At 44.8% G+C, this 17,158-nt stretch overlaps 1 protein-coding gene across 2 annotated transcripts in view; it reads left to right on the top strand.

The window, feature by feature from the left end:
• SLC23A2 (solute carrier family 23 member 2) overlaps positions 1 to 17,158 on the top strand; it is a 319,310-nt gene that overhangs the window by 260,811 nt on the left and 41,341 nt on the right. For both annotated transcript variants that reach the window (XM_063932053.1, XM_063932054.1), the window contains 5 exons: positions 7,110 to 7,266; positions 11,344 to 11,491; positions 11,618 to 11,723; positions 13,942 to 14,071; positions 14,592 to 14,729. In XM_063932053.1, coding sequence (XP_063788123.1) covers positions 7,110 to 7,266; positions 11,344 to 11,491; positions 11,618 to 11,723; positions 13,942 to 14,071; positions 14,592 to 14,729 — 679 coding nt within the window. The remainder of the gene's footprint in view (positions 1 to 7,109; positions 7,267 to 11,343; positions 11,492 to 11,617; positions 11,724 to 13,941; positions 14,072 to 14,591; positions 14,730 to 17,158) is intronic.

The raw sequence follows: 17,158 nt of genomic DNA, 5'->3' as shown, positions 1-17,158 counted from the left end.
GGAGCTTGTTCCTCAGCACTGACAGGCGCCATTTTCTCCACAGCACAGCGCTGAGAGGTAGCTCCCCGGATTCTCCCCTGCTTACACGGTGAAAGAGGGTTTTAAAGAAGGGGGGGGGGGGGCACATAATTTGGCGCAAAATACATGATTACAGCGCTATCTGGGTAAACATATTGTGTGTTTTTCCTGGGTCATATAGCGCTGGGGTGTGTGCTGGCATACTCTCTCTCTGTCTCTCCAAAGGGACTTGTGGGGGAACTGTCTTCAGATAAGAGGATTCCCAGAGTGTGTGGTGTATCGGTATGTGTGTGTCGACATGTCTGAGGTAGAAGGCTCTCCTAGGGAGGAGGTGGAGCAAATGAATGTGGTGTCTCCGTTGACAACGCCGACACCTGACTGGATGGATATGTGGAATGTTTTAAGTGCTAATGTGAATTTATTGCACAAGAGATTGGACAAAGCTGAGGCTAGGGAACAGGCAGGGAGTCAACACCTGCCTGTCCCTATGTCGCAGGGACCTTCGGGGTCTCAAAAGCGCCCACTATCCCAAATAGTAGACACTGATACCGACACGGATTCTGACTCCAGTGTCGACTACGATGATGCAAAGTTACAGCCAAAATTGGCTAAAAGTATTCGATATATGATTATTGCAATAAAGGATGTACTGCATATCACTGATGACCCCTCTGTCCCTGACACGAGGGTACACATGTTTAAGGGAAAGAAAGCTGAGGTAACCTTTCCCCCCTCTCATGAGCTGAACGAGTTATGTGAAAAAGCGTGGGAATCTCCAGACAAGAAACTGCAGATTCCCAAAAGGATTCTTATGGCGTATCCTTTCCCGGCAAAGGACAGGATACGGTGGGAATCCTCCCCTAAGGTGGACAAAGCGTTGACACGCCTATCCAAAAAGGTAGCGCTGCCATCCCAAGATACGGCTACCCTCAGGGATCCTGCTGATCGCAAGCAGGAGGTTACCTTGAAGTCCATTTACGCACATTCTGGTACCTTACTCAGACCGGCGATAGCGTCGGCTTGGGTTTGTAGCGCTGTAATAGCGTGGACAGATACCTTATCGACGGAGATTGATACCCTGGATAAGGATACCATTTTATTGACCCTAGGACATATTAAAGATGCTGTCTTATATATGAGAGATGCTCAAAGAGACATTGGTCTACTGGGTTCTAGAGTCAACGCTATGTCGATTTCGGCTAGACGAGTCCTATGGACCCGGCAATGGACAGGTGATGCCGACTCAAAGAGGCATATGGAGGTTTTACCTTACAGGGGTGAGGAATTGTTTGGGGAAGGTCTCTCGGACGTGGTCTCCACAGCTACGGCAGGTAAATCAAATTTTTTGCCTTATATTCCCTCACAACCTAAGAAAGCGCCACATTATTAAATGCAGTCCTTTCGGTCACAGAGAAACAAGAGAGTACGAGGTGCGTCCTTTCTTGCCAGAGGAAAGGGCAGAGGAAAAAAGCTGCAAAACACAGCTAGTTCCCAGGAACAGAAGTCCTCCCCGGCCTCTACTAAATCCACCGCATGACGCTGGGGCTCCGCTGAGGGAGTCCGCCCCAGTGGGGGCACGTCTTCGAGTTTTCAGCCACATCTGGGTTCACTCACAGGTGGGTTCCTGGGCAATAGAAATTGTTTCCCAGGGTTACAAGCTGGAATTCAAATCGGCCCTACCGGCTTCTCCCCAGGAAAGGGAGATAGTGTTAAATGCAATTCACAAATTGTATCTTCAACAGGTGGTGGTCAAAGTTCCCCTACTTCAACAAGGGAGGGGATATTACTCAACCCTGTTTGTAGTCCCGAAACCGGACGTTTCGGTCAGACCCATTTTAAATTTAAAATCCCTGAACCTATACTTGAAAAGGTTCAAGATGGAATCGCTCAGAGCGGTCATCGCCAGCCTAGAAGGGTGGGGATTTTATGGTATCCCTGGACATAAAGGATGCATACCTTCATGTTCCCATATATCCACCTCATCCGGCGTACCTGAGATTTGCGGTACAGGATTGTCATTACCAATTTCAGACGTTGCCGTTTGGGCTTTCCACGGCCCGAGGTTTTTCACCAAGGTAATGGCGGAAATGATGGTGCTCCTGCGCAAGCAGGGTGTCACAATTATCCCTACTTGGACGATCTCCTCGTAAAAGCGAGATCACGAGAGCAGTTGCTGAACAGCGTGTCACTCTCACTGAAGGTGTTACAGCAACACGGCTGGATTCTCAATATCCCGAAGTCACAGTTGGTTCCTACGACTCGTCTGACCTTTTTAGGCATGATTCTGGATACGGACCAGAAAAGGGTTTATCTTCCGATAGAAAAGGCCCAGGAACTCATGACTCTGGTCAGGAACCTATTGAAGCCAAAACAGGTGTCAGTGCATCACTGCACTCGGGTCCTGGGGAAGATGGTGGCATCTTACGAGGCCATTCCCTTCGGCAGGTTCCGTGCGAGGACTTTCCAATGGGACATACTAGACAAATGGTCCGAGTCACATCTACAGATTCATCAGCTGATCACCCTGTCCCCCAGGGCCAGGGTATCTCTCCTGTGGTGGTTACAGAGTGCTCACCTTCTAGAGGGTCGCAGGTTCGGCATTCAGGACTGGATTCTGGTAACCACGGACGCGAGCCTCCGAGGTTGGGGAGCAGTCACACAGGGAAGAAACTTCCAAGGTCTTTGGTCAAGTCAAGAGACTTGTCTTCACAACAACGTCCTGGAGCTGAGGGCCATATACAACGCCCTTCGTCAAGCGGAGACCTTGCTTCGCGACCTACCGGTTCTGATCCAGTCAGACAACATCAACGCAGTGGCTCATGTAAACCGCCAAGGCGGCACAAGGAGCACAGTGGCAATGGCGGAAGCCACCAGGATTCTTCGCTGGGCGGAAAATCATGTAAGCGCACTGTCAGCAGTGTTCATTCCGGGAGTGGACAACTGGGAAGCAGACTTCCTCAGCAGACACGACCTGCATCCGGGAGAGTGGGGACTTCATCAGGAAGTCTTCGCACAGATTGCAAGTCAGTGGGGACTGCCCCAGATAGACATGATGGCGTCCCGCCTCAACAAAAAGCTACAGAGGTATTGCCCCAGGTCAAGAGACCCTCAGGCAGTGGCTGTGGACGCGCTAGTGACACCGTGGGTGTTCTAGTCGGTCTATGTGTTTCCTCCTCTCCCTCTCATCCCAAAGGTGTTGAGAATAATAAGAAAAAGAGGAGTACAGACTATTCTCATTGTTCCAGATTGGCCGCGAAGGGCCTGGTATCCGGATCTGCAGGAGATGCTCACAGAAGATCCGTGGCCTCTTCCTCTAAGACAGGACCTGCTGCAACAGGAGACCGGTCTGTTCCAAGACTTACCGCGGCTGCGTTTGACGGCATGGCGGTTGAACGCCGGTTCCTAGCGGAAAAGGGCATTCCGGATGAGGTCAGTCCTACTCTGATGATAAAGGCTAGGAAGGACGTGACAGCTAAACATTATCACCGTATATGGCGAAAGTGTGTTTCTTGGTGTGAGGCCAGGAATGCTCCTACGGAAGAATTCCATCTGGCCCGTTTCTTTCACTTCCTACATACTGGAGTGAATTTGGGCCTAAAGTTAGGCTCCATTAAGGTTCAGGTTTCAGCCTTATCCATTTTCTTTCAGAAGGCTTCTCTCCCAGAAGTACAGACTTTTGTGAAGGGATTGCTGCATTTTCAGCCTCCTTTTGTACCTCCGGTGGCGCCTTGGGACCTTAACGTGGTGTTGAGTTTCCTTAAGTCGCACTGGTTTGAACCACTTAAAACGGTGGAGTTAAAATATCTCACTTAGAAGGTGGTCATGTTGTTAGCCTTGGCTTCGGCTAGGCGAGTTTCGGAATTGGCGGCTTTGTCTCATAAAAGCCCCTATCTGTTTTTCCATAAGGATAGAGCGGAATTGCGGACCCGTCCTCAATTTTTGCCTAAGGTGGTGTCATCTTTTCGTATGAACCAACCTATTGTGGTGCCTGTGGCTACGCGAGATTTGGAGGATTCCGAGTCCCTTGATGTGGTCAGGGCTTTGAAAATTTACGTGGCCAGAACGGCTAGGGTCAGAAAAACAGAAGCACTGTTTGTTCTGTATGTAGCCAACAAGGCTTCAAAACAGACTATTGCTCGCTGGATCTGTAACATGATTCAGCAGGCTTATTCTATGGCTGGATTGCCGTTACCAAATCGGTTAAGGCCCATTCTACTAGGAAGGTGGGCTCTTCTTGGGCGGCTGCCCGAGGCGTCTCGGCATTACAACTTTGTCGAGCTGCTACTTGGTCGGGTTCAAACACCTTTGCAAAGTTCTATAAGTTTGATACCCTGGCTGAGGAGGACCTCCTGTTTGCTCAATCGGTGCTGCAGAGTCATCCGCACTCTCCCGCCCATTTGGGAGCTTTGGTATAATCCCCATGGTCCTTAGTCCCCAGCATCCTCTAGGACGTAAGAGAAAATAAGATTTTAAACCTACCGGTAAATCTTTTTCTCATAGTCCGTAGAGGATGCTGGGCGCCCCGTCCCTAGTGCGGACTACTTCTGCAAGGCTTGTATATAGTTTTGCTTACAAAAGGGTTATGTTATAGTTTTCATCTGTCTCGAACTGATGCTGTGTTGATTCATACTGTTAACTGGTTCGTATATAACACAAGTTATACGGTGTGAATGGTGTGGGCTGGTATGAATCTTGCCCTTGGATTAACAAAAATCCTTTCCTCGTATTGTCCGTCTCCTCTGGGCACAGTTTCTCTAACTGAGGTCTGGAGGAGGGGCATAGAGGGAGGAGCCGGTGCACGCCCATACCTAAAGTTCTTTCTTAAAGTGCCCATGTCTCCTGCGGAGCCCGTCTATCCCCATGGTTCTTACGGAGTCCCCAGCAACCTCTACGGACTACGAGAAAAAGATTTACCGGTAGGTTTAAAATCTTATTTTTAGAATGCAGTTTTTCCTTGCACAATTCTTTTTTTTTTTTCTTGTCTTTTTTTTTTTTCTTCATATTATCTAACCTTTTTAGAATTTTTAATGCAGATTTCAATACATCACTACAATTAAAAGTGGGGTTAGTCAACTGGATCTTAGGGCATTCCTGCCCATTGCGCAATACCTAGAAGTGCATTGTCTAAAACAGGATGATAAATCTGGTGGTGTAAAAACCAAGTTTCCTTTGTGAGTCCATGGTTGGCTTCACAGTGCTGTAGAAATGTAGCTTCATTGCTTTCCATGGCCCTTATGTAATATCCTGTGAGTTGCAGGAACTGGTGCAATTATGACGATTTAGCCTATAGATTTTAAGTAGCAATAATTTAAAAGGCAAAAGCAGGTTGCAAAAAAAACAAAAAAAAAATCAGCATTGTGTCCATATCAGAATCAGACCAAAAGTGCGGGTTTGTGTAGTGCCTGGACCATTGCGGTGTCATATGTAGTTGTTCTGTTCTCTGTTTGGCATCTAAGTCATCGTATGCCTCTTGATAGCTTCCCTAAGTTGGCCATGTTCAAACAAATGAAGCTTTTGTTATGAAATGCACCATCCCACAGTGGGACTTCTCAGACAGGTGTATTTATTTTAAAATTGTTTCACTTGAAATTCACACAAGTGGACTCTAGTCATTTATGTAACCTCTGAAGGTTAAGAGATCTCAAAAACATCTGTTATTGTTCATTGATGTAGGAAGAAAATAATGAAGGCACCTCTGGATTGCTATCTTTTCATATAATACAAAGCACTGTCAGCTAAACTTTCTGCTCCTACCTTTGCTCCACATCTGACTGTCAACGTAGCAGTCCAGTTAGGAGATTTATCAAAACTTCTATAGAGTGTAGAAGTTGCCACTAGTAATCAACCAGATTCTAGTAGGGAGTTGTCAAGTACATTCTATAAAATGATAGGTAGAGCTGATTAAGCCGAGATTAATGATTCTGTACACATTGGGGGGAATTCAAATCTTATTGCACCCCCTATCTCCCGTCTAAAGCGGTATTCAAATGGACCCCGTTATCACGCTGATCTCGCCCCATTACACTCGGGTTTAGGTGCGCAAAGCACCTAAACCCGACTAAAGTAATAGTCGCGATTGTGAAAAGACGGGTCTCTTTACGCGCATTTCAGCTCGCTACCCCCCATTGTCTGTCACATGTATTAGTAGCCATTCAGCTCACATGACACCACATAATGACAAAACCTATGTAAATATGAGAATGTGAGTTAAGGCCTGTACACACTCTTGAACGGCCGATATATCGCGGGACCGTCGGCCAGTGTGTACGGCCGATAGGTCTGTGAACTCCGCCGTTCACAGACGTATCGTGTCGGCCCCGCAGCACAGCCGACGGCCAATATATCTACCGATATGTGATTAAACTGGCGCTATGTGTTTCTCCAATATATATATATAGACAACTGGATAGATTAATAAAAAACATGTAATTTATTAACTAAACAACACATGTGACATATAAGGATTAATCCAATAAAAACATAAATCGGGGCATAAATTGAGCTGAGAATGAATTTTCTTAGCTGCTAGTGAGTGTCCAAAAAAGGATCCCGGACTGATAATGTTTATAGTTCCCTGGGGAAATGAGATTTAAATACAGCTGGTGTAACCCATGGCGATGGAGACTTCCAGAAGCTTGAAAATTGACAGCAAGCAAGCTGTGACGGTTGTAATGAAGCTGGGTTTCTCCAATCAGTGCTGTATAGTGTAGTCCCTCAGAGAAGATTTCCAAATGCAAGGATGAAAAGTCCATATCGGGATCCTTTAGGCGCAGGACACAAATGATGATGGCAGCTTGACACTCCTGTTTTTCTATTTGATATCTACAGATATATTGGACGCGTCGCTGTGTGTGTACGGCAGCAGCCGGCGGTGATTGACAGCTGAACTGTACACACGCCCGCCCAGTTCATGACGTCAGTCCCCGACGGATCGGGCAGTGTGTATGCTCAACACACTGCCCGATCCGTCCATAGATATATCTGCAGATCAATTGATCTGCAGATATATCTATTAGTGTGTACCCACCTTAAAAGTGGCCTCTGCTGATACCTGTTGGGCATTTACACTGTACTTTTCTCCTGTTTTGCAGATCATTATGGCCGTCCTTGTGTCCTGGCTGCTCTGCTTCATCTTTACTGTGACTGATGTTTTCCCACCAGATAGTACCAAATACGGCTTTTATGCTCGTACTGATGCCAGACAGGGAGTTCTGACAGTGGCCCCTTGGTTTAAAATTCCCTACCCATGTAAGTATTAGTCTGTACACAAAACAACCACACATAATACACTTAACCTTTTGTAATACAGTATAAAGGAATTTCCATAACCTGTGTTAGCTTGGGTCTATTGATTATTTGTTACTCTGTGCAGTGGAGACCATGCAGTTGTCACCATTGATCGCTAATAGAGTGTACCCTATGTAATGGATGTAATTACATTAGATATCATGTTTTGCAGTGTGGCATTTATGCTGCATTGGTTAGACGGACGGCAACGTCGTCATTGCAGTGTCATGATATGAAATTCTCTACATTTTCTGGAGTACTAACAGGTTTTGTGACACAGTATCAGTCCATAGAATATGGTCTATAACTTGGCCATTCTTACTGCCCGTGCACTGCAAGTATTAGTAGCTGGAAGGAGTCATGTGACTCGCCCACGTTACATTTCTGTTTTATCATCCTCCTTACGGTTTACTCCTTTGTACTTACAGCCCCCTCAAATGTTTTTTCTCTTCTTTGAACACAAATATTTGTTATCTCACACTTAAACCCTTTTCACACAGAGATTTTGACCAGGTTAATTGCCGGGGAAAGCCAGATCAACCCGGGTCTTTTTACTGTTTGAAAGGGTGCCCCTGGGTGAAAAATGCTGGGGCCTCAACGCTGGTGGCGACCAGGGTCCAGCACCCGGGACTTTGGACCCAGGTTGACCCTTACACACAGAGAAAGTACCCTGTTGGAGCCGGCCTGCCCCAGCAAATTCCCGGGTCTAAATGCTTGACTCTGGTGTGAAAGGGGGTACCGAGCTGGGACCGGGATCCAACCTGTGTTCCAGAAGCCGTGTTGAAGCCCCGGCTTCTGTCTGAAAACATTATAACTAACAGTCAGCAACTATGTAAGCACATTCTGTATCGTGGTATTGAGTTATCTTTGCGCCCTTGGCTTGCCCTGTGTCGCCCACATTTGGCTTGCCTGCACCTTTTCTTTTACTGCACATTGTGTCTCACACACCCCACTTCCTGCTTTTCTTTCAAGTCAAGAAACGAAGGGCCCCATTTAATAATGAGTGTTAAGTGTTTTATCACTTATTCTTAATAGTAAAAGGTGCTTAAGCACCCTTTCAGTATCTATTAAGGCAGATACAGCAGTTTGTCCTATTCTAGTGAACTTTGTAATTTTGGCATCCATCTGCGCTGGCCGAGTGGTAATGTCTCGGCGGGTAACTGTCATCCGGGACATTACCCACAATGCACTGCTGCAGCCCCGTCTCCTGGCCCCACTGTGTCTCTTCCCCCTAGCTCACCACCCTTTCCCTTCCACTCCACTTTTTCCCTCCTACTCTCCTCCTCTTCCCTCCTACTCTCTACCCCTTCCTCCTACTCTCCGCCCCTCTCACCCATTCTACACCTCCACCCTGCACTAATAAAATAATGTCTAGTAAAAATAACACCACCGTTTGCTGCACCGCGAGGTAGTGTTACATACCAGCAGAAGCAATGAGAACAGGTGCTATATTGCCCCCATTTTTTTTTCCTGTTAAATGGGGCCCTAATATATGCATCTTTCTTTCTACAAATAAAATATTGAACACCTTACTTTATTGAGGCTATAACCGTTTGTTGGTGCCTTTGGGTGGAACAGATGTAATGTGTGTGTGGTTCCACTAGATCGCATTCTCTGTGTACACTGCTCTGATCCACGTGTGTGTTTGAACCACATTGTTGACAGAAGGGGCAGTGATGTACTGGAAGACAGTGTGCTACTGCCCCCTCTGGCCATTCAGGGACTGTGCTGGAGAAGAAAACATGCAGGCTTGGCCCTTTAGAAATCACCTTGTACTTTTGCCGTTACAGCGTTAATGTCCCCGCTTGTGGCTTTCCCTCCATTAGAGCAGTGTACACAGGGACTTACATATCTTGTGTTTTCGAACGCTGGTGTCAGGACGCATCATTCTAGGAAAAGGAATCTTGTAGAGATCAAGGTAACATTGTACATTCCCTTAATATGTTGTGTTTTGATCACTTCAAAAAGATGCTGTTGCTCAAGTTATAAAATAAATCAAAGTTTTTCCTTTACAAAATAGTAATTGATCTGACTGTGAGGGGTGGGAAGAATGTCATATTGAGAATATTTTGTTTTGCATGGTATCTGGGATATGTCTGTATCTGTCACATGTACTGATGTAAAGTAACACTTGGCTATAACTCCGAGAGTCTGGATCATGAGAGCAGTGCTGGTGACCAGGAGAGGACTTGTCTCCTGTCTGCCAGCCCTGCTGCCCTAGCAACTGTGGTCCTTCACCGTATCTGTAAGATAATGCTACAGTTAAATAAAGCCTTAGGTTTGGACACGGGTGATGACATGTACAATTGCTGTTTGTATGGGCAAACAAAGAAATCTTAGTGATGACTTGGTAGCGTCAGAACTTTCCTGTCCTTGGCACGTGTCAGTAGTGTCTAATCGGACATTAATGCTGGCCATACACTAGGTCGATATCAAGTATGAAGGTAGGATTTAGACATGTCGTATGATGTATTGTGTGCACACCGTAGGTGTTTTGGGTATGATTACGATGCGATGTGCAGCCCCGTGGGGTGGAATGTCGCATCCACAGATCATACTTTCAGCACATATTATCTGTCGTAATCGTATGCACATCATACTTTGTTTTTTGCACATACAATGCATCGTGTGATGGAACATACGATCAGCGTCATTTGAGTGGCTCACATCTGTCAGATGATTGTGTGGTTTTTGTGAGGCATGTGGGGGCATATGATGGGTCTTGTCATCGTATGCACATCTTATGTCCAAAAAGCGCAAAATCGTATGCCAGGGGCTTCCGGGGGGATTGAAAGGAAATTGTATGAGTATCGATCCGATTCCTCATAAGATTTCCTTTCAATCTTCCCTGGAGCCCCTAGCACATGATTTGGAGTTCTGTGTGCATACGATGAAGCATACAATCTATCAATCGATTGTGTGCCTCACAAAGAGCACATGATCACCTGGAAGGAAATGCCACTCAAAAATGCTGCTGATCGTTTAAGATGCATTGTATGTGCATAAAACATGTTACGATGTGCATACGATTACGATGGATAATATGGGCTGCACGTGTGATCTGAGGATGCGACATTCGCCCCAGGGGGCCGCGCATCGTAATCGTACCCAAAACACGTACGACGTGCACGCAATGCATCATGCGACGCGTCTAAATCCTACATTCGTACGCGATATCGTACTAGTATATGGCCAGCATTAGACTTAAAGCAAAGTCCTGTAACTCCTGTGTAGTATGTATTGCACTTGTTACTGATGATCCTATCATGTACTTGTGTAACTCCGGCTACAGTAAGGAAGGAAGAGTCTACTCGGGGGGCCTCAGAGTTACAGATCCAACATTCATTGGCGCAGTGCTCTCTTGTGGTGTATACAGTGAAAAGATAGGGTGGCGGTCATTTCATATTAGGTGATTGTGTCTAGATTGTAGTATTGATATATGCTCTTCTACATCCATTATTTATTTATTTATTTTTTCTCAAACATGGTTTTGTTTGAGGATTTCCTGTAACCACTGAATAAGGAGAATCTGTAAAGCTGAGCAAACACTTCTGGTCACAGTTCATTACTAACCCAAATCTATAATGGAGCACTTGTAAATATTTCTAAAGCCTCTTAGATTAGGTATATGTACACGGCATAGAGATATAGCAATTGTGGCTCACGTCTTTCAGGGTCACTAGCGTTCATATGCGCTGATTTTGCCAGGCTTTTGGTGTCACATCTGATGATCTGACATCGATGCGGGAGTCCCGGGTTATACAGTAGACGGTATAATATTGGTCTTCACCTTTATTTTATTGCAGGTGTAAGAGTGTAAGCCGTTGCTAGATCCCAATGTATTGATCAGGCTAGAAGCTTAAGACACTACTAGAACATGAAGAAGGTTTAGAGGAATTGAGTCATAACTGTACTGTTACAATTCATAGTATTGCTGGAACTATTTTTACTGTTTGCCTTTACTTAAACTGAATCCTTAAACCCCTTATTCTTGTTGTTTTCTAACACTCTGCTTTCATGTTTTTCCTCTTGTCGCAGTTCAGTGGGGTCTCCCCACAGTGTCTGCAGCTGGGGTCATCGGGATGCTAAGTGCTGTAGTCGCAAGTATTATTGAATCTATTGGCGATTACTACGCCTGTGCCCGTCTGTCTTGTGCCCCACCTCCTCCAATCCATGCCATTAATAGGTTAGTTATTTTGTTTCTACACGTGCATAGGTAATGAATGTGAACTGTGCTGCACTGGCCTGTGATCTTACAAGAACACTCGTTACGTAGGTTTTATGCAACATATTAACTATTGTGTACATGCAGGGGGATTTTTATAGAAGGTCTGTCCTGTGTGCTGGATGGTGTCTTTGGTACTGGAAATGGATCCACGTCATCTAGTCCCAACATCGGCGTTCTGGGAATAACAAAGGTAAGGATATTCATTTGATTGTATATTCCCTAATCAGAAAGGATTTTCCAGTCTTTTCTTTCCTTGTCATTGAACAGAAAAATCTGATTTTACAAAGTGCCAGGTAACAATATTCAGTGATTTTAAATTTTTGAAATAAAATAGTTTCTGATTTGGGTCATTAATTGCAAGGCGGCATCTAATAAAATGAAGGTTTCATTGCCTATCAAATACAATATCTACAATGGTAATAGCTAAATGTATATATTTGTACAATAACATAAAGATCCATTACTTAATGCATTTTCCACAATTCTGTATTTTTCTATTTAATGTAACTGGTACCATTGTCACAACAGCTTTTGTCTCATATACTGTAAAGGGGAGTAGTCACGGAGCGATCGCTGCTTAAAATCTAAGCAATCTGACTAGATTGCTTAGATTTTAAGCCTGATCGCTCCGTGTGTACCCCTCACAGCGATAGCGATGCGCAGCTCCGCGCATAGCTATCGCTGCTGCTAGATTGGCCTGCATGCAGGCCAATCTAGCAGGTCGCTCATTTCACCCGCTGGGTGAAATGAGCGGCCCCCCCGTCTCCCCCCGCACGCTCAGCACACATCGCGCTGTGCTGAGCGGTGGGAGAGATGTGTGCTGAGCGGTTCGCTCAGCACACATCTCTCCCACGTCGGGCAGTGAGTACTGGTCTTAAGTCTTAGATATTGCATATATAAAAACAGGAACTTCCAATAAGGAGTACTCAGTCCACTTTCACACAATGGTGTACTGCAGGGCAGGTGATAACTGCTCCAGATAAGTCCTCAACAAAGAACACCTAGATACCACTCGCTAGAACTCCAAATACATCAGGGGCGAATGTGTCCTCCAGTTATTAGGATAAAGTCCCAAATGGAGACTAGTTGCCGTTACCTGCCTGCATCTCAGCGCGCACTGCATTGTCTCTTTAGGCACACAACACCTGAATAGGGCTCCTATCGGATGCATGCGGCTATGTCTTCCTTTTGTGTCTTTGGAATAGCAAGTGAAGGTGAAATCCACTGATACCATTAAGCAATTGGCTCACCAGTTGTCGTGTTTCGTTCCCAAGGAGGAGAGCAGTCTGAAGACAGTTCTAAAATCTTTCTGGGGTGTTTTCAAACATTTTATATGTGCTTGGGTTTGTTAAGAGTGTTATGACATGTTAGTCTTAATTCATTTTCCGAATTGATTTTCTGAGATGTCTATTGGCACCTATTAGATAATTGCAAGAGAAAATTATCCCCTCCCCTATCATGCCAATAACAACTGCTAGAGTCACGGATATATGTAGTATGCACTTCCTTGAGATGCTTTTTGCTGGGAAATTGATTTGTAGACTTTTCCAGAGTTGTGTGTGCATACATACATACATACATACATACATATATATATATATACACTGTATGCACAAATGCACACATTAATTACATCCATGACCCCAGTGCTATGAGGCAGCAATGCTAACCACTGTGCTGCCCATTATTATATTGCAGGTGTATGGTATTATTTAAATAATGGTGACTTGTAATATATTATTCCTTTAAAGCAGTGATTTCCAACAGGACCCCCAACAGTTCATGTTTTCCAGATCTCCTCACACAATTAGAAGTTAAATAATTAGCTCCACCTGTGTATCTTTTAAAATGTGCCAGCGAGCAATGAATACACCTGTGCACCTGCTGGGTGACCTGGAAAACATGAACAGTCAGGTGTCCTTATGAACCGAGTTTCGGAACCACTATGTGCAAATGGGAGCTTTCAGCTTTGTTTTCTTTTATATTCAGAGGTGCAAATAGAACTCCTATGCTTCGGTCACCACAATATACTTGCAATATCCACTTATCTAGTAGAGTGAATGCAAAGTATTTTATGATTAGAGAACCAAAAAACTACCTATTCAGACATACAGAAACCTTTCATGACGTGTTGTATACATTACACCAGTGATATAAGCACATATCAGCATGTTCCGAAGAACACTGTTCTGTATATCTGACTTACTGAATGCTGAATGAGCCTTACTCTGCACTTTCTCAGTAAATACATATATAATGTATGCAAATTTGAAATGAAGGTGAAATATTTGACAGGCATTGATGGTGTATATTCAGGCTTATTTTGTATTGTTTTCCTTGTAGATCAATCCACATAAGACAGATGCTTAGCTGGATTTGCATCTTTCTAATTCTCCTATTTCCCACAGGTTGCCAGCCGCAGGGTTATTCAGTACGGTGCGGCCTTCATGCTTCTGCTGGGCATGATTGGGAAATTCAGTGCCCTTTTTGCATCTCTACCTGATCCTGTTCTCGGGGCACTGTTCTGCACCTTATTTGGTGAGCCAATGTTGCTGACTGTTGTGCTGTTATATATCCAAGTATGAAAGATATGCATTGCATGTGTAGTACACATAGGGCCTAATTCAGAGTTGATCGCATCAGCAAATTTGTTAGCAGTTGGGCAAAACCATGTGCGCTGCAGGTGGGGCAGATATAACATGTGCAGAGAGACTTAGATTTGGGTGGGGTGTGTTCAAACTGAAATCTAAATTGCAGTGTAAAAATAAAGCAGCCAGTATTTACCCTGCACAGAAACAAAATAACCCACCCAAATCTAACTCTCTGCACATGTTATATCTGCCACACCTGCAGTGCACATGGTTTTGCCCAACTGCTAACAAATTTGAAGCTGCGGTCAACTCTGAATTACCCCCATAGAGCGTGTGCCATTATAGTGGCTAGCAAGAGGTGTAGTTTGCAGTTTCTTGGAGAGGTTTTACATGCTGCATATATTTGTGTTTAATATTGAATGCCAGCGTTCTTTTGAGTGACGCATCTTGCATGCTTTTCCCCTCAGGGATGATCACTGCTGTTGGTCTCTCCAACCTTCAGTTTGTGGATTTAAATTCTTCGAGAAACCTCTTTGTCCTGGGGTTCTCTATTTTCTTTGGCCTGATGCTGCCCAGCTACCTAAAGCAGAACCCACTGGTCACAGGTAAGTGCATTTCTTTAGGTACATACCACCTTCCTCTGCTATATGCCTTATGTTAAACTCCCTACTAAATTGCTCAGTACATTTTTATTTGGCTGTTATAAGTTTTAGATCACCTTTAATGCTAAAATGGCGTCAAGGAGCATCTGTCGCAGCTTGCATGCATCTTAGTTATTCTGTATATATAGATTTTTAGATGACTATCTAAATTGTAATCAATCTGTGGAAACAACAATTAGCTTATGTGAGAGTAATGGACCTGTACGGGCAAAGTAAGAGCAGCCAGCACGATCCTATGCGTGTGAGTAATTCCTACTGAACCAACAGTTACAAACATGTATGAACATAGGAAATACACACAGTGACAACACCAGAATCTACTGCCTAGCGTAGTGACCCGCCCTGTTGCTAAATAGATGGCACAGTGGGGTAGATGTATTAACCTGGAGAAGGCATAAGGAAGTGATAAACCAGTGATATGTGCAAGGTGATAAAGGCATCAGCCAATCAGATCCTAACTGTTAATTTACATATCGGAGCTGATTGGCTGGTGCCTTTATCACCTTGCACATCTCACTGGTTTATCACTTCCTTATGCCTTCTCCAGGTTAATACATCTGCCCCAGTGTTTCTTATAACTATCCTTTATCAGGGGCATATTTATTGGCCGAAATCTTTGCCTGTGAACATTCGTCCATCAAAGCAGCTTTTTCTTATATCATAAAAACTCCTCTAAACATATATAAAAACAAATGTATCGGAAAAGCTAAGTAATTTTCAATTTGCAGCCAGGCCTTCATTGGGAAATGCTGGTGGGAACTGTAATTTCCCACATTGCGATTGCCACATCACATGCCATATTAAATTGCTATTGTCCTCTTGCAGTTCTCAGATGAGAGGCATGGCATGGAGCAGTGTCACTGCGGGGCACTTCAGATCAGAGGTGGTGTAGCAGGCTTGGGACCACATCCCTACCGGATACTTCAGATCGGAGCCACAGTGTAGGGACAGTGGCAATGTAGGACACTTCCAATCAGGATGGTGACTAGGCATGGGGAAGTTATCACTGCAGGACACTTTAGATCAGAGATGAAGGCATGGCACTGGGACATGGTACTGCAGGACACTTAGACACAGTGAGGGAGCCATGGGGCAATGTCGCTGCCGGACACTTTAAATCAGAGACAGAGGTATGGCATTGTAGAGTTTCCCTGCTGGATACGTCATGTCAGAGGTGGGGGAATGGCTTGGGATCATGTCAGTGCCAGACACTTCAGATCAGAGGTGCAGCCTGGGGCATGGAAATGCAGGACACTTTCAATTAGGGGTGATGGCAAGGCATTTGGCAGTGTCACTACAGGACACATCAGATTAGACGTGGAGGCATGGCATGGGACATTTTCAGTTGGATGGAGAAGGGGGCATGGGAACATTGCACTACAGGATACTGGATGGGGTCCTGCATTAGCATAATAGTAAATGAACCCAGGGGCATAGCTAGAACTTTGTATGCCCCATAGCAACATTTTGAAGGGGCCCCCGTCACAATGCTTCTAGAGATACACTGCTCCGCAGCAGTTGTTAATTTGATGCCCCATAATAGTGCCTTAGTTGATTTTCTAACCATAGTAGTGCTGTTGATTAATGTTATGGCCCACGGTAGTGCCCTAGTTTAATTTATGAACCTTAGTAGTGCCCTAGTTCACACAATGTCACATTGGAAGGCTGACAGTTATCATTACACTATTACACAGTACCCCAACATCACATTATGACATGGTGTCCCCATTTCATATTGCCACATTACAGTGCTGCCCCCAGTCTATATTATGCTACACTATGTTGTGCCACTTTACAGTGCCCCCAGTTCATATTATGAAATATTATAATACACTCCAGATCATTTTGTACCACAGTACAATGACCGGTCCAGGGGGCATAACTAGATATATTGTAGGCCCCAAAGCAAAAGTTTCTAAGGGCCCCTATGTACCACCTAATGGCAAAAAAATAAGATTTTAAACCTACCGGTAAATCTTTTTCTCCTAGTCCGTAGAGGATGCTGGGGACTCTGTAAGGACCATGGGGTATAGACAGGCTCCGCAGGAGACATGGGCACTATAAAGAACTTTAGAATGGGTGTGCACTGGCTCCTCCCTCTATGCCCCTCCTCCAGACCTCAGTTAGAGAAACTGTGCCCAGAGGAGACGGATAATACGAGGAAAGGATTTTTGTTAATCTAAGGGCAAGATTCATACCAGCCCACACCATCCACTCCGTATAACATGGAATATACGCAGCCAGTTAACAGAATGAACAAAACAGCATCAGCCAAATACTGATCTCAACTGTAACATAACCCTTATGTAAGCAATAACTATATACAAGCCTTGCAGAAATATGTCCGCACTGGGACGGGCGCCCAGCATCCT

Source organism: Pseudophryne corroboree, chromosome 6 (assembly GCF_028390025.1).
Source record: "Pseudophryne corroboree isolate aPseCor3 chromosome 6, aPseCor3.hap2, whole genome shotgun sequence".
Taxonomy (NCBI): domain Eukaryota; kingdom Metazoa; phylum Chordata; class Amphibia; order Anura; family Myobatrachidae; genus Pseudophryne; species Pseudophryne corroboree.
Note: the sequence above shows the minus strand (reverse complement) of the source record. Positions and strands in the feature narration are given on the sequence as shown.